This window comes from Nansenia antarctica (assembly GCF_963989245.1).
Source record: "Nansenia antarctica genome assembly, chromosome: 7".
In the NCBI taxonomy this organism is placed as follows: Eukaryota; Metazoa; Chordata; class Actinopteri; order Argentiniformes; family Microstomatidae; genus Nansenia; species Nansenia antarctica.
Window position 1 is genome coordinate 34,018,964 of NC_137677.1, and position 27,904 is coordinate 34,046,867.

The following is a 27,904-nucleotide window of genomic DNA, read 5'->3' on the forward strand; positions in this document are numbered from 1 at the left end:
AATGCAACTCGGATCGCTCCGCTTTGAGAAAACTCCCCGATTGAGAAACCTGCAGCGGTGGAGAGAGAGGACATGCTCTGTGCGCCAGCGCGTCTACGGTTTGGAGGTCAGACTACACTACACGATGTATTCCATCTATAAAACAACTCAACTTCCAAATCAAAAGGGCATTAAACTAGGCATGTAACTAATCCATGGAACAAAACAACTGATCTGTGGAATTGCCGACCGTTGTGAATGAACAGTCTAACTATCATATGGGCTGCGTTCGTAAATCTGCTCTGGAATCTGATCAGCACTCATGGAATGCCTCTTGTCCAATCAAATTCCTTGGTCCCTTTATGACGTTGGACCCAGTGTGGCGCTCCGGCGCTCTCAGGGCGAATTCACGAACGTAGCCATAGACATTGACCTTATCTCCCCGCCCATCAGTTGTGTGGGGACACCCTATTGGTTGTGTGAGGTTAGACGTCTCCGCTGATTGGATGACGGTCCGTCTGTCGAGCAGGCGTGTTTACGTTCAAGTCTAGGGTTGCCAAATGGGGCGTGGTCCCGCCGAATGGGCTACTTTTGATCACACTAGGCAGGGAAAAAAACATTTGTGCGGGTTGGGCTGGATAAATAGCATTAGCTCCACCATGGCCATCGAGCGTTGCGTCAAATGTGCGTTGCGTCCGGAATTGGGATCAAATGCATTGTAATCAATGAAAGGTGCTCCACCTGCTGCGTTGCGTCAGCGTTGCGTTGCGTCCGATGGCTGCGTCCAAAGTAGACATTCAAAAAAGTTTGATTTTTGACGGTGGACGCAGACGTCACAATGAGACCAATTGTTTTCTGGTGTTGTTTTATTGTTTTGCTCTGTTTGTAGTGCACTTGATATTATGATATATATATATATTATACTTTTTTTTATCAGCTGTTAAATCACCACAGCGGTTAATAGAGATAATAGCAGATTGAAAATACTTGTAGCCAACTACTCAGCTATTGCGAATTGCTATTCACGCGAGTCAGCTGTCAATCACCACAGTCAGCTGTCAATCACCACAGTCAGCTGTCAATCACCACAGGTGCTTGAAAGTTTGTTGCAGGAATGGACGACGAACGGCTGATCCTTGAGGTCGAAAAATATTATTTTTTATATGCGACAAATGACAGATTGTACAATGATGCCCAGGTGAAGGACCGAGCATGGGGTGAGATCGGGTCCACACTTGGATTATCAGGTAAGATATAATAAGATAATAATATTATAAGATAAGCTACACATCACAATGCTAACGTCAGCTAGCTACATATGATTTTCAATGTTGGATGAGCAGCTAACGTTAGCTAGATAGTTAGCTAGCTAGCCTATGAGCTTATGATATAAGTGCATAACAACTGTAAAGCCGGTAGTTTAGTTTTTAAGTTAGCCAACTGCTTGTGGGCTCTATGAATGAGATAAGATAAACTAAACCCAAGGAGGTGACTCTGAGACAGCGTAGGCAAGGAGCCCGTGGGCGCGTTTATTCAAAAACAGGGGAGGGGAATGCGTGAAGTGTGTGGTTAGGCTTGCAAAGGTCTCGCCAGTTGCCAGGAACCTGTGTGCAAAGACAGGATATTAGTACATTCTTTAAGTACACAAATTCATGAACATCTAACCATTATGTTTCAACCAACAGGTGCTGAATGCAAAAAGAGATGGAGATCACTCAGGGACCAATTCAGCAAGTTCAAAAACAAGCAAAAAAGTCTCCCCAGTGGCTCGGCTGCAATTGCACAGAGGGAGTGGAAATACGAGAAGACCATGGCATTTGTGATACCTCATCAACAAACTCGGACGTGAGCTATTAGTTAGCCTAATATTATACTTAACTAAAATATGTGTTCATTTAACTTCCATGCTGGCTATTATGTTATAATGTATACAAATAGTAATATACATGATTTTTCTCCCCATTTGTAGTTCAAATGGCAACTTGAACCTCAATGAACCTCAATGTTCATGGAAGACTGAAACATCGCCTTCCTGTCTCCTTCCTGTGCACGAGTGAGTTCTGGCGAATAGTAGTACACCGTCTTCCTACATTAAATGCAATTATTGTAATTCGCTTTGGATAAAAGCATCTGCTAAATTACTAATGTAAATGTAATGTGATAGTGATGTAGGCATATCTGCAAGGTATGAAGAACCGGAAACCAGAGGACAGAGTCCACCACCCAGTCAACTCCCGCCCAGTTCAACTCACAGACTGGCCTTTACAGGACAGAAAAGGCGCAGAGCAACTTCCTCATCAACATCAATGCCAACCCTAGGTGACACAGAAGCCAAGCTGCTAAAGATAGAGGAACCATCCCAGCCTCCACATGTGCCTCAAGAGAATGATGAGATGTACTACTTTGCTATGAGTATTGTTCCTATGCTGAATAGTTTGAGCCTCAGGGGGAGACGTGTTGCGCGTTTGCGCATTGTTAGCATGTTAGACGAGTTAATAGAAGCACAAAACCAAACAGAGTCTGACTTAACTTAAATGCAATATTAAAAGGATGGGTTTTTATAATCTTAACTTAATTATTTAGTCAATTAAAGGCAATATTTGTTTCTGCTTTTTTTTGTGCTTCTATGTGGGCAAACTCGTCTAACATGCTAACAATGAGCAACGTTTTTAGTCTTGACTTTAACATATTTGCTGAGGTTGTGGGCTACAGTGTTCAAAGTGTATTTCACTGCTATATAATCTAAATACCGGTATGTTCTACCTATTTGTAAGTATTTATTGATAATAAAATTGGCCATTGTTACCGCAAAGTCACTGCCAGCCGTTGCGCTGGCTCTATGGAGTCCCTGTACTTTGTGTTGATTCTTCTAAGTGCAGGGCCAGCTATGGCGAGCAGGTGGTCCATCTGGTTAGGGGTCATCCGAAAGTACTCCCGGTACCTTTGTTCATCCAGCTGGAGCTCTTGGACCAGATGATAGAAAGCTCCCTGCTCTCTTCTCCTCTGGTTCAAGGGATGAACCCACCGTCTTCTCCCTCTTCCTCTTCTCTGAAGCCTTTGGAGGAGTAAAAGAAGAGCCAGTGCTCTCCTGCGATTATAAGCAGCTGCCAGAGATGGGAAGAAGAGAAAAAGTCTATTCCCAATGTAATTGTAATTGGTGTATTTATTTATTTATTATAACACTGAGGACGTTTAGATACATATCCATTTAGCACACATACACATTTTGTTGTAGGCTATATTCTGTTCTAATGGGTGATGCTTTCCTGAAGTAAAAAAGAAAAAGCTAGCATACACAATTACGTTACCCTGAGGTACTTTTGCTAGAGTTTTCTTTTGTCCTGTGATAGGCTACCTGCGTCAGTACCACGGACAGCTCCAAGTACGACATTCAGCTCTATGTCAATACAACCCAACTTGTGTCCTCAATAAGTTTATTAAAACCGCTAGCAGATGTGGATAAATTAAGCTATACGTACCCATAATTGATTAAAGAGATGTTGTAAGAGAATGTAGATGCTCTCCTGATCCAGAAATTCCCGCTATGAACGTCTCTGTTGATAACCTCTGTTAATAAGCATAGAGAGTAATTTCAGCCTTGACTGCAATATGTCCACAACAATAACAACATCATACAGAACATTTTCCAATCAGGGTAATATTTTATCTACATATTCCCTTATAGATGATCCACAGCTGCTCAAACTATCAACTGCAACTCTGTTGATATGTAACTAGATTTATGGTTAAGGATAGGGTTAGATTTAAGGTTAGGGCAAGGTTTAGGATTAGTGGTTAGTTAGTTGAAATGTTGTTGACAGTTAGTTGAACATCTACTGAACTAGCAACTATCTATTTGGGAATATGTAGATAAAATATTACCCTGATTGGAAAATGTTCTGTATGATGTTGTTATTGTTGTGGACATATTGCAGTCAAGGCTGAAATTACTCCCGTATACAAAAAATGCCAGTGGAGCTAGAGTAGAACGTTGACGTTGACGCAACGCAGTAGGTGGAGCTTGGACAACGGGAAGTTGACGCAACGCCGATGACGAGTTGACGCAACGCAGCAGGTGGAGCTTGGCCGTTAGCGGTTTTTAGACTGCGGTTTAAGCTGGAAATTGTCGATCCCATCTGGCAACCCCGTCCCCGTCCCGTTGACGTGGAGCCGCGCCTCTGACAGACAGAAGCGCTCGAGCCTATAAGACCCGCTCCGTGCAGAACCAGACTGTCTACAATCACCTGGCCAGATCTGTGCTTCAGTTAGGACAAACGCAAGGTATGCATCTCTGTTACACATCTTCTATTATGTCCTGCATGCATTTCAGAGTGACAGGCCTTATGCATCATAGGCTTGCATTGATTGGACATGATCATCCTTTCTGCACAAATCGATTGTGATCCTGCAGAAGTGGCTATAGGCTAACAGTGCTCCACCATCTCAGTTGAGTTACTATTATGATTAAAAGCGTACGGCTGTCTTTAAGATCTCTTTAAGGGGAACACTGCGATCTGCCTGGTAATGGTGATGTCAGGTCCGTCATGTGTCGCCAGTGATGTAGGAAGCGATCCTAAGTGTTGATGTTGTGCAGAGACAAAATGACAGCTCATACCGGCTGATTGTGCAGAATTGTTGTTTTTTCCCGGAAGGTAGTAAGTGTGTTGTTGAAGTTCATTCATTCATATCATATTTGTATATGGGTCGAACTTGTAAACATTGTTACTTGGTTGTCTTTGTCCCCCTGATCCGTGGCATGTAAGTTAGGTGGGCGATTATGTAACTCTCTTCCTTGGGAGGAACGCTCAGAAATGTGTCAAGTGATCAGCCACAATGTTATTACACTCACTGTTACAACATTGTATCTCAGAGGTTATTGTTGAGTCGAACGAATCAATAAATGACTTGTGTGATATTTGCATTTTAAAAAACTTGAATTGAATGCAAGTAGAATGGAAAATGTAAGAAAAAGTCTGTGGTTGACAGTAGGTCAATAAATAACTTGTCAAGGTGTGTAGGTGTGGTGGTATGTGGTCTGGAGACTAGAGATTGTATCGCACTGTGACAGTGACAGGCTTCCCCTGTTGAGCCGATTAAAGAGTTGATCGGGTTCACACTGGAGTCAGAAATGCTGACTCACTGCTCTGGTAAGCCTGCTTCTCCAGCTTTTCCACTTTATGAATGAAGCTCTTTCATTGGGCATGTAGCAGACCCGCGAAACGGCCTTGTCGCTATCTCTCCTTAAACACCCTCCTCACTCACTCACTCACTCACTCACTCACTCATTCACTCACTATCTCACTATCTGCTACTTCCTTGTTACTATTGACTGTCTATCTTCTCCCTTAGGTTCAAAGATGTCCCAGAAGATCAAAGCGGGTTCGGTGGTGGAGATGCAGGGGGACGAGATGACCAGAGTCATCTGGGAGCTCATTAAGGAGAAGCTGATCTTCCCCTACCTGGAGATGGACCTGCACAGGTGAGACTAGGGGGCGGGGCTTAGATACAGGAAAGGTAAAACATCATTCAGAGCGCTGCAGGTAGGAATATTAAATGTACTATACTGATATGATCCCCCTAATCGGCCTGACAGGCAAATCTATCGCACACGTTGCCACCCCAACGTTCTGTAATGCATGTCCCCTCCTGGATAACACCCTGGATGAACACCTCAGGGAGCGGGGTGGGGGGGGGCGTACCTTCACAGCAGGAGTTTCAAGTTCCAAGTGTTATTGTTCCGTCCCCCTTGTTACACCAGTGTAAGAGAGTAAAATGACCAGGCTTCGGTTCCTGACATTGCAGCACAAAGACAATAAGGCGATAGGCATAATTCAAGATAAAAAAAAAATAGTGACAATAGTACAGGATATAAGTGACAAATAAGACAGGATACAATTAGCAGTATCCAGGCCATAGGGCACCAGGCATAACTCAGAGAGACAGAAACACAAGCCCTGAGCTGCCGTACCAAACTGACTTTTCCTGTCACAGCAGCAGAGTTTGGAGTACAAGTACCAGACAACAAAATGCAGTAGTAGTAGTAGTAGTAGTAGTAGTAGTAGTAGTAGTAGTAGTAGTAGTAGTAGTAGTAGTAGTAGTAGTAGTAGTAGTAGTAGTAGTAGTAGTAGTAGTAGTAGTAGTAGTAGTAGTAGTAGTAGTAGTAGTAGTAGTAGTAGTAGTAGTAGTAGTAGTAGTAGTAGTAGTAGTAGTAGTAGTAGTAGTAGTAGTAGTAGTAGTAGTAGTAGTAGTAGTAGTAGTAGTAGTAGTAGTAGTAGTAGTAGTAGTAGTAGTAGTAGTAGTAGTAGTAGTAGTAGTAGTAGTAGTAGTAGTAGTAGTAGTAGTAGTAGTAGTAGTAGTAGTAGTAGTAGTAGTAGTAGTAGTAGTAGTAGTAGTAGTAGTAGTAGTAGTAGTAGTAGTAGTAGTAGTAGTAGTAGTAGTATACAGGAGATGGATAGCAGTAAGCTATGTACAGTTAAGGTAGCTAGGTACAGTCTGGTGTATACAGATATATAAATAAGAGGTTATCAAAAGAGCTATGGGCAAATGTGCACAAACATGTGCAAAGGAGCAGTGTTATCTAACCCACCTGAAACATCTCACCATGTGGTGTCACACATCTGCTTGATGCTGTACTGAGGTGACCTGAAAGTTGTTCGTTTAATCTTGTATTTCTTCATTCAATCTTGCAATACCTGGTGTGTATTTGCCCTTCTCCACCATCAGTTGCCCCCTCCTTGTCCTGCCCCAGACCTTCAGACTGTGGGCTGACAGTGGCGTAAACGCTGGACTTTGGCTTCATTCCTGTGATTATCACCTGTACTGTACATGGACCTCACCTACGGGGTCTCTGACAGACAGACAACTGCACTTTTAAATGGCATTTATTATTATTATTATTATTAGATAGATGGATTGATAGATAGATGGATAGATAGGTAGGTAGGTACTTTAATTTCCCCTCTGGGATCAATAAGGTGTTATAGCAGCTCGCAAACAACTAAATAAAGTGACAATTGAATAATCGGATAAAATAAAAAATTAAATCAGACATAAATAGAGTTTAGAGTTCCCTAAAAGTTCCAAGAAAAATAATCGGGTCTTTTGTAAGGGATGAAGAGAGATTTCAAAATGTTGCAGTATTGTTGCAACAACATTATTACAGTACATCATAGTCACTCAGTAACCCAGAAGACCACATGACCAGACTTCATGGTCCCTGAACAGGCCTCTGTGCTAACCCCCGCCCTGCCCCTGCTCATGACCCCTGGGGGGTCACCCTCATTAGGAAAGCTCAGTTGAGTTTTCTTTCAGGGTGAAAATACGACCATGTAAAGATTAATCAGATGATGGTGTGTGCTGTGTGAGGTCTGTGAAGCCTCTGGACCACACGTGTGTCCAGCGACCAGCTCACCAAACACACGTCATGTATATTATTACACTATATCATAGTTTCCTAGAAGGCAGGAGTGTGTGTCTCTTTGTGGCCTAAAAATAAGATTCTCTCTCATTAGCCTCCGCAGTCTGAGGAATGCATTCCAAGAGGCGTGGGTGGCTTGGGGTGGGGGGTGGAGGGTGGAGGCTGGGGATGGGGGGTGGGGGTGGGGTGAGTTCACGGGTCATCTGGGTCGACCACTCAGACCTCCACACTTGCCTCCATCACGCTGTCACACCACTCAGCAGCAGTGGCCTTGTGTTGCCCCACAGGGGGTGTGTGTGTGTGTGTGTGTGTGTGTGTTGTACACACGGACATCATTTACACAATTTCACTGTGCTTATCTTGGGTGAGGGTTGGTTGTCTCTCTACAAATAGTTGTTGCCCACCGCTAACTTTGTACTTTGTTGTCTGTGGAGCAGTGCAACGTTGTTGCCGTGGAGAAGGCTGTGCGGGGGAGGGGAGTGGGGGGAGGGAAGGAGGGAAGTGGTGTGGGAAACTGGGTGAAAGGTTGAAGCTGACACACACTGCACCAGGAGGAGCCCACAATGACATGATGTGTTTCATCTTAGTCTGGTAGTTTGGGGGCTGTTTGAGTACACTCTCACACACACACACACACACACATACACACATACACACACAGATTTATTAGTAGGGGGGTAATGAAATGAATGTAGGCTAAACACAGAGGGGATAGAGGGGTAGGGTGTGTCTCTTCGGGCCAGTTTCACAGACAAGGCTTAACCCTAATCCTGGACTGAAAAGCATCTTCAATGGAGGTCTTTACATTGGATGTGTGATCTAGTCCAGGACTAGGCTTAAGCCTTGTCTGTGAAACTGGCCAGGGTGTGTCTCTGGGTCTATCAGAGGCTAGGGTTAGGGTGTCTGGGTGTCTCAGAGGCTAGGGTTAGGGTGTCTCTGGGTGTTAGAGAGGCTAGGGTTAGGGTGTCTGGGTGTTAGAGAGGCTAGGGTTAGGGTGTCTGGGTGTTACAGAGGCTAGGGTTAGGGTGTCTGGGTGTCTCAGAGGCTAGGGTTAGGGTGTCTGGGTGTTATAGAGGCTAGGGTTAGGGTGTCTGGGTGTCTCAGAGGCTAGGGTTAGGGTGTCTGGGTGTTACAGAGGCTAGGGTTAGGGTGTCTGGGTGTTACAGAGGCTAGGGTTAGGGTGTCTGGGTGTTAGAGAGGCTAGGGTTAGGGTGTCTGGGTGTTAGAGAGGCTAGGGTTAGGGTGTCTGGGTGTTAGAGAGGCTAGGGTTAGGGTGTCTGGGTGTTACAGAGGCTAGGGTTAGGGTGTCTGGGTGTTACAGAGGCTAGGGTTAGGGTGTCTGGGTGTTACAGAGGCTAGGGTTAGGGTGTCTGGGTGTTACAGAGGCTAGGGTTAGGGTGCCTGGGTGTTACAGAGGCTAGGGTTAGGGTGTCTGGGTGTTACAGAGGCTAGGGTTAGGGTGTCTGGGTGTTACAGAGGCTAGGGTTAGGGTGTCTGGATGTCACAGAGGCTAGGGTTAGGGTGTCTGGGTGTTACAGAGGCTAGGGTTAGGGTGTCTGGGTGTCTCAGAGGCTAGGGTTAGGGTGTCTGGGTGTTACAGAGGCTAGGGTTAGGGTGTCTGGGTGTTACAGAGGCTAGGGTTAGGGTGTCTCTGGGTGTTATAGAGGCTAGGGTTAGGGTGTCTGGGTGTTACAGAGGCTAGGGTTAGGGTGTCTGGGTGTCTCAGAGGCTAGGGTTAGGGTGTCTGGGTGTCTCAGAGGCTAGGGTTAGGGTGTCTGGGTGTTACAGAGGCTAGGGTTAGGGTGTCTGGGTGTTACAGAGGCTAAGGTTAGGGTGTCTGGGTGTCTCAGAGGCTAGGGTTAGGGTGTCTGGGTGTTACAGAGGCTAGGGTTAGGGTGTCTGGGTGTTACAGAGGCTAGGGTTAGGGTGTCTGGGTGTTACAGAGGCTAGGGTTAGGGTGTCTGGGTGTTACAGAGGCTAGGGTTAGGGTGTCTGGGTGTCTCAGAGGCTAGGGTTAGGGTGTCTGGGTGTTACAGAGGCTAAGGTTAGGGTGTCTGGGTGTCTCAGAGGCTAGGGTTAGGGTGTCTGGGTGTTACAGAGGCTAGGGTTAGGGTGTCTGGGTGTTACAGAGGCTAGGGTTAGGGTGTCTGGGTGTCTCAGAGGCTAGGGTTAGGGTGTCTGGGTGTTACAGAGGCTAGGGTTAGGGTGTCTGGGTGTTACAGAGGCTAGGGTTAGGGTGTCTGGGTGTTACAGAGGCTAGGGTTAGGGTGTCTCTGGGTGTTATAGAGGCTAGGGTTAGGGTGTCTGGGTGTTACAGAGGCTAGGGTTAGGGTGTCTGGGTGTCTCAGAGGCTAGGGTTAGGGTGTCTCTGGGTGTTACAGAGGCTAGGGTTAGGGTGTGTCTGGGTGTTACAGAGGGGTCACTCATCAGTTCAGTCACGCAGGCTGTGAAGACTAGCCTCTTTGTTCCCATCTTCCACACTGGTGGCCCGTGGCTCAGCCTCACACCAAGCTAACACATTGTTTCACAATAACTTGATCTTAGATACTTTCACCGTTCTCACTGAACATTTTAAATGTTCTATTTCCCCATACGTTCAGTTGAAGTTCTTTTAGAGATTTAAAGAGTATGGGGGGGGGGGGGAGTGCCAAGCTGGAGGAGGTTTTTATCTTGAATGAATTGAATCTCCCCTCTCCTCCCTCTCACTTCATCCTCTCCTCCCTCTCACTTCCTCTCCTCCTCTCCTCTCCTCTCCTCCCTCTCACTTCATCTCACTTCATCTTCTCCTCTCCTCCCTCTCACTTCATCTTCTCCTCTCCTCCTCTCCTCTCTCCTCTCCTCTACTCTCCTCTCAATTCATCTTCTTCTCTCCTCTCCTCCTCTCCGCTCTCCTCTCCTCCCTCTCACTTCATCTTCTCCTCTCTTCCTCTCCTCTCTCCTCTCCTCCCTCTCACTTCATCCTCTCCTCTCCTCTCACTTCATCTTCTCCTCCCCTCTCCTTTTCTCTCCTCCATCTCACTTCATCTGAACTGAGGAAGGAAGATCTCCTCGTGTAAGACTAGAACCTGATCGATTTCCTGATAGATAATGAAAGCAGTTGTAGAGCGGGACCCTCTTAAAATAGGTTGTCAAATTATCTGAAGTACAATTTGTGTATTTATTTTATTTGATGTGTCCTTTATTTATAGGCTACAGAGGGAAGCACCGTCAGCATCACAATACAAAACCTACAGTGATACAGGGATACAGTGATACAGGGATACAGGGATACAGTGATACAGTGATACAGGGATACAGTGATACAGTGATACAGGGATACAGGGATACAGTGATACAGTGATACAGTGATACAGTGATACAGTGATACAGTGATACAGTGATACAGTGATACAGTGATACAGTGATACAGTGATACAGGGATACAGTGATACAGTGATACAGTGATACAGTGATACAGTGATACAGTGATACAGTGATACAGGGATACAGTGATACAGTGATACAGGGATACAGGGATACAGGGATATTCTGCTTACTAGTTTGACTCCGTCATCTCACACTGACACCCTGCCCCTCCCCTCTCTCCCCTCTCTCCCCCCCCTCCCCCATTTACCGTTTACCACCCCCGCCCCCCTCCCCTCCTCAGCTACGACCTGGGCATGGAGAACCGCGACGCCACGGACGACCGCGTGACGGTGGAGGCGGCGGAGGCCACGCGGCGCTACAACGTGGGCATCAAGTGCGCCACCATCACGCCGGACGAGAACCGCGTGGAGGAGTTCAAGCTGAAGCAGATGTGGCGCTCGCCCAACGGAACCATCCGGAACATCCTGGGGGGCACGGTGTTCAGAGAGCCCATCATCTGCCACAACATCCCCCGCCTGGTGCCCGGCTGGCTGAAGCCCATCATCATCGGCAGGCACGCCCACGGAGACCAGGTGGGACCTCCTAGCGTTAGCCCAGCGTTAGCATAACGACCAGGTGGGACCTCCTAGCGTTAGCATAGCGTTAGCATAACGACCAGGTGGGACCTCCTAGCGTTAGCATAACGACCAGGCAGGACCTCCTAGCGTTAGCCTAGCGTTAGCATAACGACCAGGTAGGACCTCCTAGCGTTAGCATAACAACCAGGGGGCTATTCCACGAACGTTGATTAGTATATCGGCGATAAAAATAAATCCTGCGATCAGGCAACTCGGGATTGGAATTCAAGCCTCAGGTGATTCCTCGAACGAGGATCAGGCTTGTGTCATGAGTGTTCACAGAACACCGGCTTAGAAACCCTCGATATGGGCGCGTGCACGCAGACATAAAGAGCCCTGAAGAGTCAAACTGTCGAAATGAAGATACTACACTCTTTTTGCGCAGCACTTTTTGCGCAGCACTCCTAATTATTGATCTTTATGAAGACCAAAAATAAGATGTAAAATAGTGCAATACTGCCGCAATTAACAAGGCGAGGGAAATGGTTTGGCAAGATATTGCAGACTGATTAAATGCGTAGGTCATACTAGCCCCAGTTATTGTTCATATTTTAATAAATGAATATTTACTACTGTGGTGATATCAGCAGCAGGCTACAAACCGACATATCGTCACGATGGCCTAGTGCAGGGGTCGGCAATAGGCGGCCCGTGGGCCATTGCTGGCCCGTCACCAATAATATTTGGCCCAGCAGATTATTTTGAGAATCCATTTTTTTTTTCTTTTTTTTTTTATAATAATATCGGACCGACAGTCCCACATATAGCGCCTATAATGTCTGAATAGAGAATCGAACTCCACCTGAATAATGCTTATTGTACTTTTATCCATGTTGAGAGTGAATGACACAGGGACAGACAATCAGGCAGACGCTGAACCCCTCAGAGTGAATCATAAGCAGGTGGACAACGCGTCACGGTGCTGAAATAGCCGACATACCGTGTGTGGTTTGAACAAAATAACACGAGCTCAGTAAGCCATTCAAACGTAATGTTTACGTATATGTGACTGCAACACACATATGAACAGTAACAACGCAAATTCTGTTTAATTTTCTGAAAAACATTGAAAACAAAATCGGCGCAAACAAAAAGCATCTCCCATCGCTCAGTATTTGCTTGATATCTGGTGATATTGACGTCACTTTAATCCACAGGCAGTTCTCAAGGTTTTTATGCATCCATCGATTCCTCTCGTGCGTCTTTATCGCATTCATTGACTAAAAGGACGACTCGCATGTATAGAAAGGGAACATTGTGAGCACGGAAAATGTCTCTCACAACGGCTTTGCATTGATGAAACCAGGTAGGATGAACGTATAGTTCGCTGTCCATTCCTCTTTAAATGCCCTGTTTCCACCGTCAACTTTCCTCTTTAGACCTTTGGAGAGTGACATTATGTTTCTCTTGCTAGCAGGTTAAATGTTTGGCTAACTTCACCCGGCACGCAAACAACCAATCCAATAATAACTAGACCTTGTCTGGGAGGAGGGGGGAATAATTATCAGAATGAAACTATGTTACATAATTATTAGAATAAGTTAGGCTACGCTACATCGTCAGTCCACACATTTATTATTCAAAAATATGGAAAAGTGTGAAACTACGTTTCAACGTTGTTGAGAATCACAACACAAACTCGCTAGTCAAGCCAAAATACTGCAACATAATGGATTGGACTGCTACCTAGTTAACTAGAACACTACTTTACATTGTTAGCAGGTTCACAAAACAAGCTGTGTTAGTTGACTAGCGATGTGTACAGTCGAAAGAAAAGTCAAAGCATTAGAACGTGTCACATTTTTAAACAATCAATTACTTAAATTAGCCTTTGATTATGTTCGGGCCCGCCATCTAGTGGCTCAAAAAAAAAAATGGCCCGAGGCCAAACCTAATTGCCGACCCCTGGCCTAGTGGTATTGACTGCTGCCATGGTATTTATTCGTCATTTTAAGACGGTGGTTCAAATCCCTCTAAGAAAAGTCAAAGCATTAGAACGGCTATAAAATGATGGTGCAGGCTAATTTACAAGAACTGACATGATTACAATGGTGTTTGAAGCCTTTCTGAGTAGTAAATTATGTTCTAACTGGACCCTGGATTTGGCATAGATTATTTTTTCTTATGATTACTGATAGATGATTCACTTAGACATATATATATATATATATATATTGTAAATCGATTTGCATGATGGCTTCGGTTAAATGTAAAAAAAATAAAAATAATAATACGTTGAACCAAGTCTCAAACCCGCAGCCTTCGGAACTCTAGCTGGCTGCCTTAACCACTGCACCAGCCACACCGCTGCAATGATGGCAATGCAAGTTGATAGACATACCTATTTTATTTTATTTTTTACACTTTTTAATTTATTTATCTATCGATTTATCTTTCTATCACTCTTTCAAAATATCAAGTTATCTATCACACAATCAAACTATCTATCTCATAAAAAGTGGGAACTAATATTTCCTAAAAGACACTTGAGGAACTGTCGTTCGGGATGTAGTTTCCGCCTGTGAGAGATTTTTTGACGCACGCATTACGTTAGCCAGCCTGTAAGTCTGCTCGGGACCAGAATTACTCAGAAGGATTGGTTGCATAGCAACCAAGCAGCGAATTATTTGAGCCACATTGATGGAACCGACCGCAAGCTTATTTAAACCTGGATCAGAGTTAATCGCTTGGATCAGAGTTAATCTCGCTTAGTGGAACGGCCCCTGGTAGGACCTCAGCCTAGCGTTAGCATAACAACCAGGTAGGACCTGGGTGTGATGGTTGCCAGGTGGGCAGGTAGGTGGGTGTGCTGGTTGCCAGGTAGGCAGATGGTCAGTGGATGACAGCTGTTGTTGTCTCTAGAAGGTTCAGTCACTGATTAAACAGATAAGCTGCCCTTTGGACCGCGGTGTCCAAACACTGCCCCCCTCCACGTCTCACCCTCTCTGACAGCAGTGTCACTCTGACAACCAGCCCCCCCCCCCTCCACATCTCCCCCTCCCTCACACACAACTGTCACTCTGCCCCCCCCCACCTCCACGTCTCACCCTCCCTCACTCTGCCCCCCCCCACGTCCCCCTCCCTCACACACCACTGTCACTCTGCCAACCAGGCCCAGCCACCCCCCTCCCTCCCCACCCCCAGGCCCAGCCAACCCCCCCCCCCCCCCCCCCCAGGCCCAGAGCGCCCTGGCAGCAGGCCCAGGTCAATACTTAATACAAAAGTGTTTGATATTAATTGAGGTGAGCGGTTAGTGTTGTGTTAGTTTAATAACCTGCCGTGAGAAATGAAAGTATGGCGATGAGCTTTGCACCAGACGTTTTTTTTACATTTTTAACTGTGCTTACGCTTATGAAATTCATAGCGTTTCCACTGTGTCCACACTCTTTATTATTAATATCACATCCCATCGGTGTCCTGGAAGAACTTTAATGTTTAACATCTTTAATAACACAGCTTCTCAGGAAGGAGAGAACCTTGATTAATTTTAAATGGGTTTTGGGAGAATTCAGAAGTTGCTGCGAATTAATTTGATCAGTCCTAAAGTCCTGAAGCTTAATGGGAGCGTTCAATAATGCAAACCGCAAATAAATTAATCTGGAACTGTAGAAAAGGAGGTATAAGGTTATTCCAGGACACTGATGGTATAAGGCTGGTGATGGCAGACCTGTCAACACAATGTAGGCCTAGCTGAAGGCCTTGTTTGACCTGACAGGGACCCCCCCCCTGCCCCCCACACACACAACCGCTGTTGAGACCGTCAAATGAAAGTCCATTGTTGGTTGAAACTACTAGGTTGAAACTACCCTCCCACCACTCTCCTGTGTTTCCACATATAGCTTTTGTCCACTAGATGGCGCCCATGTATAACATTGTAGTAGGCTACATTGTGTGGTTCTAGGTATCAGAATCTGATCTGTCAGAATTGCTTTTGTTACATCTCATTGTACATGTACACAAGTACAATCCATAGGTTCTTCAACATTGGCATTGCAGCAAGATACAAAATCACAATAATAGAGTAAAATAAGTGAAGTAAGTAATAATAAAGTGATGGTAGTCGTACTACAGTGCAGGGTTCCCGCGCTGGTCTTAAAAAGCCTTAAAGTCTAAAATCCAGCAAGCCGATTTACAAGGCCTAAAAAGGCCACAAGTTTCAGTAATTACGTCTAAAGAAAATAGGTGCTAGGTCTAAAAAAGTATCTTGTCCTCAGTCCTGCAAGGAAATCAGTCCGACCACATCTATTTACGTGGAAATGAATCAAGCTGGAACCAAAAAAATGCCAATTCGCTGCCCCCGGGAGAAACTATTGGCGAACGAAGCTACGGCAGGATGACAAAAAGCTATCATATGGTGTCACAAACAGGTCTAAAATTATATTCAAAGAGGTCTAAAAAAGGTCTAAAAAGGTCTTACATTTTACTTGTTGAAACTTCTAGGAACCCTAACAGTGGAATCAATAGTGCATAGATAGATAGATAGATAGATAGATAGATAGATAGATGGTCGGTACAATATTGATCCCGGGGGGTGGGGGTGGTTCCAACACACATGCACACCCCCAGGGAGAACAGAGCTCTGGGCACAGGGTCAGCACCTTGCTCAAGGGCACAACGGCAGTGTACAGCACCGTAGATATGAGGAACCCTCCAGTCACCAGCTCACATCCCGCTAATAATACTACTAATATAATATGCTAATATATACGCCATTTAGCTGGCGCTTTTATCCAAAGCCACTTACATTGCAGTGACTGCATACATGTTTCAGTACGGTCCCAGCGGGAATCGAACCCCCCACCTAAGCGTTGTTAAAGATTATGCTCTACCAGCTGAGCCACCGAGGACGGGTTCCCTCCTGGGCTGGGGATGGAACCAGCGACCTCCCCAAGGCTGGCCTCTCTAACCTCTAACCTCTAGACCTCCCCAAGGCTGGCCTCTCTAACCTCTAACCTCTAGACCTCCCCAAGGCTGGCCTCTCTAACCTCTAACCTCTAGACCTCCCCAAGGCTGGCCTCTCTAACCTCTAGACCTCCCCAAGGCTGGCCTCTCTAACCTCTAGACCTCCCCAAGGCTGGCCTCTCTAACCTCTAGACCTCCCCAAGGCTGGCCTCTCTAACAACCTCCCCAAGGCTGGCCTCTCTAACGACCTCCCCAAGGCTGGCCTCTCTAACCTCTAGGCTGCCTCTCTCTCTGTGTCTCTGTCTCTCTGTGTCTCTGTCTCTCTCTGACTCTCTGTCTATCTCTCTCTCTCTCTGTCTCTCTCTCTCTCTCTCTCTCTCTCTCTCTCTCTCTCTCTCTCTCTATCTGTGTCTCTCTCTCTCTATGTCTCTGTCTGTCTCTCTCTCTCTCTGTCTGTCTCTCTCTCTCTCTCTGTCTCTCTCTCTCTATGTCTGTGTCTCTCTCTCTAAAAGAAATGTAACATTTTACCATGCTTATTTTACTTTATTCTTTTGTTGATTTTGTATTCTGCTGCAATACCAATGTCGAAGAACCTGAGTCTAAGAATTTTACTCTTGTGTACCCATAAATGTATGTACAGATCATCAATTATGATTCTCTCTCCCTCTCCCTCTCCCTCCGCCCCCCCCCTCCCCCCTCAGTACAAGGCCACAGACTTCGTGGTGCCGGGGCCAGGCAGGGTGGAGATGACCTACACCCCCCAGGGCGGGGGCGAGCCCACCAAGTTTGTCGTCCACGACTTTGAAGGTAACAGAAGACAGCGTCACCTTTTCTGTAAAAACAACACCTGAGTCATGTGTGAGTCAGACCAGTGTTCTATAGAAACCTCTACTCCCAGGCCAGGCTGTGGCCTCCTCGTAACACTGTCAGTCAACACAGCTTAGCCAGGCGGGCACCTCAGGCTGTCACTGCGTATGTTTGCAGTGTCAATATTACAGTACCAGAGTGTGTCTACTAAAGTCGTTAAAAGAGGGATAGATCAGATATGTCAGACACACCCCCTCCCTCCCTCCCATTGACAAACACTGTATACTGAGCAAATTGGGACGTTGATTAAACAGTGTGATTTATGTTCGGCTTCAACTGTTTTGTTTGCGTGTTTTGGCCAGGGGGGGTTCATGGGCAGGCTGCTAGTGTGTGTGTGAGTTAGGGTTGGGCGGGTTTTTCCAATATTTGATACAATCAAACAGTCCCCAAATGTAACCACGGTTTACGGTTTAACCGTGGGATTCAAAATCACATCGTAGGCCGTTGACGGAGCCGCCAATTGATGTGCCGTGGAATGATGACCTGGTGACAGCGGCTGGTGAAAGGTGGACCAAAGCCCGGGCCTTTCCGCCAACCTGCTCCAACGCTTTCCACGAGCAGAGCTGAAAAAAAGCACTTAGAATAACTAAATAAGCTGCTAGCATGGGATTGTGTTTGTGTGTGAATGTGTAACCGCCTCAAGATGGTAAACTCACTCCTCGAGGGTTGGACGTGTGTGTGTGTGTGTGTGTGTGTGTGTTCATGCATGTGTGTGTCTATGAGGTTGATGTTCGTGTTTGTGTTTGGATTTGTGGATGTGTATCTTTCTGAGACTGTTGTGTGTGTGTGTTTGGGTTTGTGCATGTGTATGTTTTTGAGACGTGTGTGTGTGCGTGCATGTCTGCGTCTATGAGGTTGATGTGTGTGTGTGTGTGTGTGTGTGTGTGTGTGTTTGGGTTTGGGTTTGTACATGTGTATCTTTCTGAGTGTGTTTGTGTGCGCGCGCATGTCTGCGTCTATGAGGTTGGTGTGTGTGTGTGTGTGTGCATGTCTATGTCTATGTGCATGTCTATCTTTCTGAGACTGATGCCTGTGTGTCTCTCTCTGTGTGTGTGTGTGTGTGTGTGTGTGTGTGTGTGTGTGTGTGTGTGTGTGTGCTCTCCAGGCAGTGGAGTGGCCATGGGGATGTATAACACAGACAGCTCCATCAGAGACTTTGCCCACAGCTCGTTCCAGATGGGCCTGCAGAAAGCCTGGCCTCTCTACCTCAGCACCAAGAACACCATCCTCAAGAAGTACGACGGACGCTTCAAAGACATCTTCCAGGAGATCTACGAGAAGTAAGCCTTCCATGACAGACAGACAGACAGACAGACATCTTCCAGGCGATCTACGAGAAGTAAGCCTTCTATGACAGACAGACAGACAGTGTGTCTGTCTGAGACTGATGTGTGTGTGTGTGTGTGTGTGTGTCTCTGCAGGGAGTACCGCTCCAAGTTCGAGGAGAAGGGCATCTGGTACGAACACCGTCTGATCGACGACATGGTGGCCCAGGCCATGAAGTCTGAGGGAGGCTTCATCTGGGCCTGCAAGAACTACGACGGGGACGTGCAGTCTGACACCGTAGCCCAAGGTGAGCTAGCCTTGCCTAGCCTAGCCTAGCCAAGACGTGTCAGAAATCAGTTGGTTTTGTGTCTACTGTGAGTTAGCCTAGCCTAGCCTAGCACAGACGTGTCAGAAATGAGTTGGTTTTGTGTCTACTGTGAGTCAGCCTAGCCTAGCCTAGCCTAGCACAGATGTCCATGCCTCGACTTCTATTTAAGGCTCACAATCACCTTTCACCATGAAATAATGTGGGCATATTATACATTTCCTGAATCCTTCGAGTCCTGTGAGTATTGCAGTAGCTTGTGTTTTGTGTCCCTGATGCCCTTAGATGCCACAGGGCTAAAATAAACGATATAGTTTAGGTGGAAAATGTGGAGAGAACAAAAAAAGTGACCTCATGTTTGTCAGAAAGATTCAAAATTGGGCTTGAATGAAAAGGTCCTCTTTAAGATGATACCAAACATTATATTATAAAACATTGAAAAATGTCCTGACCATGAGCCTAAAGCAGCTATACACCAGTGTCTAAAATGCCATTTTCTTTGGTGGGGTGATCAACTTCATGAGCTGATAACCATTCTTAAGTGGTAGCTTTATCATAGTTATCATACCAAATAATCATCTAGTACGTACCGTAAGTAAGTAAAGCTTTATTTATATAGCACCTTTCATACAGGAAAGGCAGCTCAAAGTGCTTTACAACAGGAATAAGAACATAAAGTGAATATAAAAACATATATAAAAACATATACAAGCATAGAATGAATGTAAAAGTAGGGGAAACAGTAAAAAGAAAAGATAAAGATAAAATACAATAAAGATTTAAAAAAGGGAAACAATGTACAACCTCTGCTCGTTAATCAATCACTGCTTGAGTGGTTCAAATAGATAGGTCTTTCAAAAGCTACGGCTAACTTTCCATATCCCTTTCATCTCCCTGCCTTACACAGTCTTTCTGTACTTCTCACTGGCTTTCCACCAGCACCACAAACATCAGTTTTTGGAAAAGGTCCGTCTACAGACATGTATCTTTTTAAAAAGTGTAGTTACGTTTGGCCACCCTGAGTGGTACCAAACTCTGGTCTGGTCTGGACTAATGACTCTGAGCCATGGCTGTCATCTGACATGAGCTGGCGTGCTGTGCTGTGCTCGTAGCCGGGCTCTCTGGATTAAAACGGTCCATTCTGTGATTTATCCCTGTTTGATTTGTGTCGTCTGTCACCCAGGCTATAAAAGTGTCAGGGTGAATGTTTTACGTTTTTCCCTCACTACTCCTCCCAGTTGTGTTTTATTGTTTAACCCTGCAGGGTTGTACACAACGCGTCATTGTATTAGCATTACTCCATTTTCTTAATGTGAAAAAAAGGGTGATATACATCATGTGTAACCCGTGTGTGTTACGCCTGCGTTGTGTTCTGGTGGTGTGTGGGGCAATAACGAGGCCGGCGGCAGAACTGGGTCTCTGGTTCACTTTAGTGGAGCTGTGTGACATACAGAACATACACAAAATGCATCAGTCTGATGTGTGTTAGTTGTCTCGCTCCCCTCTTAAGGCGATCTATAGATCTGTCCTCACATTATACAATTATATAAGCATGATATGAAAAAATAAACAATTTGGCAATATTCTATTATACATCAGAAAACCCATATTTCGTTTCTTAAACAAATATAAAAATAATAACATAAATTATTAACATACAATAAACTACACATTAAACAGATAACTCTGTCATGTTGCAATAACAGCCACACCAGCTGTATATAGCTACTGGTGTGGACTGAACCATGAGGCTATCAAGCTTACCTCCCATTACACAGTAAATAATAAAAAAAAAATATCTCCATACCTGTGTGACATACAGAACATACACAAAATGCATCAGTCTGATGTGTGTTAGTTGTCTCGCTCCCCTGATAGAAGAAACAAAAGCGGACAATTAACGTGAGACAAGTGCAAAATCATGCTAGCAACAGGTGAACTTTTTGTTAGCTAATTAGCCCACTTTCTTCAAGACAAAACTGATACAAAACCGTGGGTTAGCGATTTCAGATCCAAACAGAATTTACACAAGACGAGTGGGGTATGTTACACAACGACTAGCAACAACTGGATTACGTTCAAGACACGAAATACAACTTTCTAGACATTTATCAGGCGGAGATTATCACGACCAGTGGCGTACCGCAAAATCCCGAGGCCCACCCGCAAGGTGGCGGCGGGGGCCCTTTCGCAACGGAGGTTAACTCAAACGGATGTAGCGGTACATTTATTTTAAGGCTGCATAAAGCCTACAGCATAGACCGTATGGTTGGCCTGGACAGCTATCAGCTACAGCGCGCTGGCCGTTTGCTCAGAATCATTCTGACACCGTATGTGTGACTGTGTGTGTGACATGTCCATACACAAACGGCAACAAGAACAGACCGACAGGCTACACACCACCCCGAGTTAATTTGATTCCTAGATTAATAAATATCTCGAATAATATAAAATAATAGGCTATTCTTACCTTTAACAATGATCAAAACGTCCTCTCCTCCTGGCATTAGTCTGTGCGAAGTCCTTAAATTTGACGTGCGCGCTGGCTTTCAATGCTGAGAATCGCTAGTCTGGAGAGTGTGTCCTGGGACATGGTGCTTCTCAGATAGCTTTTGATAATTTTGAGTTTTGAAAACGATCTCTCGGCCGGGTCAGCCTGCCAGCTGCAGTAACACTGACCTCCACAGCGGTGCCACAGGTGCATCCACGACGTTCGTCCCTGACCCAGGGCTAACTGCATCCCTACCCGCGTTAGTCGCAGAAGCTGCTTTGGGTCGGTTTGTGAGAAAATATGAAATTTTGGGAAGTTTCGCTGCATTTTGTTACATTTTATATTGCTCTTGCCGTTTTTGCGCACCACTGAGGTACTTTCGCTTGCTCATTTTTCTGCAGGGTATCTCGCTGCCTAAAATGTTTTTAAATAAAAAAGTTTGTATCGTAGTGCCGAGAGACGGGAGTTGGAGGCGGCGTATCAAAATTACAAAGCTAAACGTTTAATGAAGAACATGAACGATTGTCAACAACACACTCAAGCAGTAACTGAATAAACAACTCGGGTACCACGCACTTAACTGTCCGTGCGGAACAATACTCCCAACCCACCGTGGGTGAATTATGTCAACCCACCACAGTATCCAATGTTAGGGGGCCCCCTAGAGGCTGGGGCCCCCCCCGCGGTGCGTCGCTTGCGGGCCCATCCCCTACGCCACTGATCACGACGCAGCTCACCTCTTAAGACAATCTATAGATCTGTGACGCATGCACACCTAACGACCTGACGTAGCCAAAGTAGGTGCGTTCAACACACACCAAACTACAGAGCACACAGGTAGGAGATTCAAACAAAACAAAGAAACAAGGGGTGTTTTGGTGAGATTCATATGCAGACCATATTAACCTGTTACACATGCACTGTAAGCCAATGGAGAGTTGAGGTCCAGGTTGACCCAGAACATAGATTGTGTGTATCTGTCCATTTCCATTTTTACTTTTTTGGCATCTTAGCAGACGCCTTTATCCAAAGCGACGTACAACAAATACATTTGGCATTTAAGTAAGTGGATCATCTATCCACCAGTCATAGCAGGAAAAGTCATCTATGCTCAGGCCTGAGGTCATTGGCAGTCGTCGTGCTAGAAGAAGGAAGAATATTTTCTTTTCTTTTTTTACACTGGAGAAACAGTACAGGAGGGTAGTAGATGTCTCAGGAGGGACAGTACCGGGGGGTAGTATATGTCTCAGGAGGGACAGTACAGGGGGGTAGTAGATGTCTCAGGAGGGACAGTTCAGGTGTAGCCTGTCCCTCTCCAGGCTATGGTTCTCTGGGTGTATGACATGTGTCTCTCCCCCGCCGCCAGGCTATGGTTCTCTGGGTGTATGACGTGTGTCTCTCCCTCCTCCAGGCTATGGGTCTCTGGGTATGATGACCAGCGTGTTAATCTGTCCTGACGGTCGCACCGTGGAGTCTGAGGCGGCTCACGGCACCGTCACACGCCACTACAGACAACATCAGCAGGGCAAGGAGACCTCCACCAACCCCATCGGTGAGACGAGGACACACACACACACACACACACTCACAGGCAGGCAGGCAGACGCACACATACACACACACACACACATACACACACACACACTCAGCACTTTGTAGATCGGGAGGGGGGAATAACAACGTTGCACGCACCAGTGACACACAGTACAAGAACACAGTATAAAAAGTATGCTAACGCTAATGTTGAACTGTGTTGATGCTAACGCGTGTGTATGAACGGCGTTGATGCTAACGCTAACGTGTGAACGTTGTTGATGCTAAGCTAACGTGTGAACGGGCTTGATGCTAAGCTAACGCTAACATGGTGGTGTTCCAGCGTCCATCTTCGCGTGGACGCGTGGCCTGCTGCACCGGGCCAAGCTGGACAGCAACGCGGAGCTGCGCGTGTTCTCCGAGGCGCTGGAGGCCGTGTGTGTGGAGACCATCCAGGCGGGCTTCATGACCAAGGACCTGGCCATCTGCATCAAGGGCATGGCCAAGTGAGTAACCCTCCGCTGACTGGCTCTGTAGGACACCTAGAACTGGCTCTGTAGGACACCTAGAACTGGCTAAAGAACCTAGAAAATCCAGCAATCCAATCTATAAGGCCTAAAAAGGTCCAAAATGTCAGTTATTCGGTCTAAAAATTAGGTGCTAGGTCTTAAAAATGAGATCCTGCAAAGAAATCAATCCAACCACATCTATTTACGCAGAAATGAATCAAGCTGGAACCAAATTTCGCTTCCTTTTTTGTCTGTATGGCAGTGAAATCCCTAATTTCATCACCTCGAGGATGACAAAAAGCTATCATATGGTGTCGTGAATAGGGCGAAAATTATATTTTCTAGGTATTTAAAAGTCTTAAATTTGACTTGTTGAAACTTGTAGCAACCCTGCATGCACAAATAAACAAAGAACACAAAGTTGTGGGGCAGAGGTCATGAGGTCATGTTCAGATACCGGGATCGTTGATGACAGTTAGACAGGTAGTTTGTTACTGAGATTTATGGTATGTTTGCCAAAGTGAGAGAGAAAGAAAATGAATAACAAAAAAAAAGATATAAACCCTAATCAGTGTCCGTTTTCTTAAAATAACAATCCCATTTCTTCCAGTACTTTTCTCCTTTTTCTTTCTGTAGACGCAGGGTGTGGGTCATCTTTTCCATGGAGCGTACATTATTTAGAATTTAGCAGACTCTTTTAATCCAAAGCGATTGACAATTATAGAATTACAGGGACATTCCCCCTGGAGTAACTGAGGGCTAAGTGCCTTACTCAAGGGCACACTAGTGGTGATGTTCACAGGCAGGATTTAAACTCAATGTACCTCACAAACCTGATTAGTCACCTTTACAATGAGGTACAACTTGTAAGTATCATGCATTCGTGGAATGAGCAACACAGCTAAACGTGTGGGTAGTGGCCCAAAAATATATTGCAATATTCTTCTGTTGGTATTCACTCTTGTTTTGAGTTGCTTGGTGGATTGGATGATTGCACTCTCCCACAGTAATAAGGAAAAACAACACATATTGGCCATTTTTTAACTTTTTTTTTTGTTGAGGAGTTTTCACTCAAAACATCTCTCTCTCTCTCTCCCTCCTTCTTGTCTTCCTCCCCTCCCTCCTCAGTGTCAAACGGGCAGACTACCTGAACACCTTTGAGTTCCTGGACAAGCTCGCCGAGAACCTGAACATCAAGATGTCCGCCCAGCCCAAACTGTGATGTCATCTCCCTGCTCCACTCACACTCACACTCACACACACACACACACACACACACACACACACACACATTGACAACCCCCCCTGGGGATATGGGCCCCCCCTTCCAGTCCCAACACTGAACCCCAGACCCCCCCCAGGACCAAAGCAGTCCAGAACCTGAACCAGAGCTTCTAGGGTGACCTTTGACCTCTCAGGAGACTGAATCACATTCCACCAGGAGACGGAGAGAGGCGGTGTCTCTGTCAGGGTAAGAGAACCCAGGCCTCAGACACAGGCTGTGGAGCCCTTCTCTCCTGCCCCCCTGGCCACCATGAGAAAGCCATGTCCTGGTCACACATACAGTCACCGTCCTCTCCGGGGCTCCAGAAACCAAGATGGCCGCCGAATGAAGAGTCCTCTAACAAAGCCAGTCTCACACAGCCAACATCCTCTTTTAAGATCCGCTTCGTCCTCTGCACAGGAGGAGCTCCAGAAATCATGTAGTGAAGAATCAGTGATTTTTTTAATGATATATATTGTTTACTCGTATTGCACTAGATCCCCTGTGGTGAATGTGTTTGCTGTTGTGGTTGTTGTTGGAGAGAAGGTGGTAGACCAGGGGACAGTCCTGCCAGAGTTAGTCTGAGGGTGCCGCCTATCCTCTGTCCTCGTGGCCTTATTTGTTTAATGTCTAGTCGTCGATTACGGTCACTCAAGGTTATCCCTCCTCCACCTCTCCCTTCACCGCCCCCTCCTCCTGCTCCCGCTCCCCCTCCTCATCCACCTCCACCTGCTCCCGCTCCACCTCCCCCTCACCCTCCACCTACCCCTCCCGCCAAAATCTCTCATCATGACCACCGCTGCAGTAGAGTGTCTGCTCTACTCCATATTTGACTACTGTGTTAACTGGTTTTGATTTGTTTGATTTGCACATTTTAAAGCATCACTCCTCTCATGGGGTTGCTATGAAGTTGCCTGTAGGTTGGTATGTGTTATTATGAACCATGTGTTAACACGACTTTACCCTCAACTACAGAAACCATTGTGTCAACGATTGGCCTTTTTAAATCTGCCAGTCAGGGCAGGGGCCCGGAAGGGATGTGGGTTTTGTACTCAACAGTCTGTGTGATCAGTTCCCCGGGCGGTAATGAGCTCAATAAATGGGTTTTTGAGAAAATGGTGGTCTTGTGGTATTTATTTATTTTTTTTAAAATTCTAAATCGTGCCAGTAGATGGCGCCATCACATGCTGTTTAACATTATACGTCACCATGTTGTCAGTGGTCTTATGCACACCTCTGTCTCTCTCTGTGTATCTAGTCTGAAGTTCTCCAGAGGAAATGTGGATAAAGAGGTGACAATTGTACAATTCCAGGATCACACAATCCAACAACCCTGCATTTTTAGGGACCGAGTTAGATCAGTACTTAAGTGTGTGATGTATAAAACTGTCTGCCCACGACGACCTGCAGCTTCTCCTAGATCACCCTATCTATAGGTCCAGATCACATGAATCAACAGCTGGTCCTGCTGCTAGATGAGATGCCTCATAAAAGCCTATTCATACCTGAATATGATACTTCCCACCAGCAGTAGCCTACATCCCTCCCCTTCAAACCTAATCTAGCCCAGCGGATCTAATCTAAACCCTATGGATGGAGGAGTGTGTGTGTGTGTGTGTGTGTGTGTGTGTGTGTGTGTGTGACAGGTACATGTGGGGGACCAGAAAGCTGCAGACAGTGGTGCCACATATACAGTACATGGTCAAGGGGCACCCTTGACATGATTAGCTGTTTGTGCCAGATGGAATCCTTCCGGCTTTAATCCCGGGAGGAAAAAGCGGAGAGAGAGAGAGAGACCCGGAGGAGAAGCAGAGGCACTTGGGCGTCCGATGGAGAGACCGAGGCTTCTGAGGCAGCGGCTATTGTCCTGGCGTAATTGTATTTCGTCTGGGAGAAGAAGGGAGTCTCATCTGCCAGCCGGGGAGGGAGGCAGCAACAAAGATGGCAGTGCCGTTGAAAGCCCCCCATCATTAGACGTGAATAGGGGAACAAACAGTTGTTACTGTTATGTTTAAATCAGGGATAGGGGACCAGAACATTCGTTGCTGGTGTTGTGTTGCCAGTCTGCTGCTGAGGTAAAGATGTTATTATTTGAGAACCAAAACTTATTTCGGATAAAGTTTTTCCAAGCCACCGGGCTTCGCCACACAACAGAATCATCTGTGGAAGGTCAGGCACACTCACGAGGGCCATGAATATGAGATGACATCCTGACTAGGAGAGAGCTCTTTGCAGGCTGTTTACACCATGGGGTGACACAGCAGCACAGGGTTGTTGATGTAGTCGGTACTTTGAAGGAGCACACCCATGAGATGTTGGCCTGGTTTGACTGCTGTAGATCAGGGTTCCCGCGCTGGTCTTAAAAAGCCTTAAAGTCTAAAATCCAGCAATCCAATTTATAAGGCCTAAAAAGGTCTCAGATTTCAGTTATTCGGTCTAAAAATGAGGTGCTAGGTCTTAAAAATGAGATCCTGCAAGGAAATCAGTCCGACCACATCTATTTACGCGGATATGAATCAAGTTGGAACCCAAAAAAATCCAATTTGCTTCCTTTTTTGTCTGTATGGCAGTGAAATCCCTAATTTCATCACCTCGAGGATGACAAAAAGCTATCATACGGTGTCGCGAATAGGTCAAAAATTATATTCAAAGAGGTCTAAAATGTTTATAAAAAGGTCTTAAATTTGACTTGTTGAAACTTGTAGGAACCCTGGTAGATGTTCTGGTGCTCACACACGTTGCCTCCCTCTTTCAAGCAGTGTCAATCCCCCACTCAGATTACCCTGTCATCATAATTATCTAAATTAATGATCAAAAAGCTGTTTACAAGTCCTACAAAGCACCATACTCACTGTCATTATGATGGGAAAATGCTATTCATTTCTGGGTATTTGTATTTGTTTGTTTTCAAGTAGGACACGAATGGCTCGAATTCCGACGTCAGAAAACATAAAAGTGTTTGCCCAGATAAATTGCACCTATTTCCCATGAAATAATTTCCTTTTTAGAGATTCATGGCGCTTCTCTCCTCCTTTGTTGTCTGTGTGTAACTTTGTCTCTGTGAGAAGAACACCTTGCTCTCCCTCAGCAGCCCACCACATAAGAGGCTTCCGTGCTGCCGTTACCATGGGGACCCAACAGCCACTCAACTCTTCAAAAGCGAGCGAGCGAGCAGAGGTAGTGGGCCCTTTGTGTTGGAGAGGGGGGTGCAGAACAACACTGGCCAGATGAAAGCACTGGCATCCTTAAACCCAATCATAATTTAGTCATCAGCAGAGGGAGGGTATAATCAGAAATACAGGGGGAAATGGGAGAGAGAGAGACAGACAGTGGAGGAAGAGAGAGATGGAGAGAGTGGAGTGTGGGGG

At 45.8% G+C, this 27,904-nt stretch overlaps 1 protein-coding gene and 1 long non-coding RNA gene across 4 annotated transcripts; both read left to right on the top strand.

The window, feature by feature from the left end:
* idh1 (isocitrate dehydrogenase (NADP(+)) 1) lies at positions 1–25,646 on the top strand. Of its 3 annotated transcripts, none has more exons than XM_080536178.1 (9): positions 1–106; positions 5,329–5,458; positions 11,043–11,334; positions 16,983–17,088; positions 18,254–18,428; positions 18,570–18,721; positions 22,642–22,782; positions 23,107–23,269; positions 24,401–25,646. In XM_080536178.1, exons 1-9 carry the CDS (start codon positions 73–75, stop codon positions 24,492–24,494), a joined length of 1,287 nt encoding a protein of 428 aa, XP_080392304.1. In that variant the 5' UTR covers positions 1–72; the 3' UTR covers positions 24,495–25,646. The 3 variants fall into 3 exon arrangements, with proteins under 3 accessions (XP_080392304.1, XP_080392306.1, XP_080392305.1); XM_080536180.1 differs by lacking the exon at positions 1–106 and adding an exon at positions 4,194–4,260; XM_080536179.1 differs by lacking the exon at positions 1–106 and adding an exon at positions 5,014–5,126.
* Positions 1,473–2,528, top strand: LOC308162091. Its single transcript, XR_013937572.1, has 3 exons — positions 1,473–1,824; positions 1,949–2,032; positions 2,144–2,528. It is a non-coding gene; the product is annotated as an uncharacterized lncRNA (long non-coding RNA).
* Positions 25,647–27,904: the final 2,258 nt, after the last annotated feature.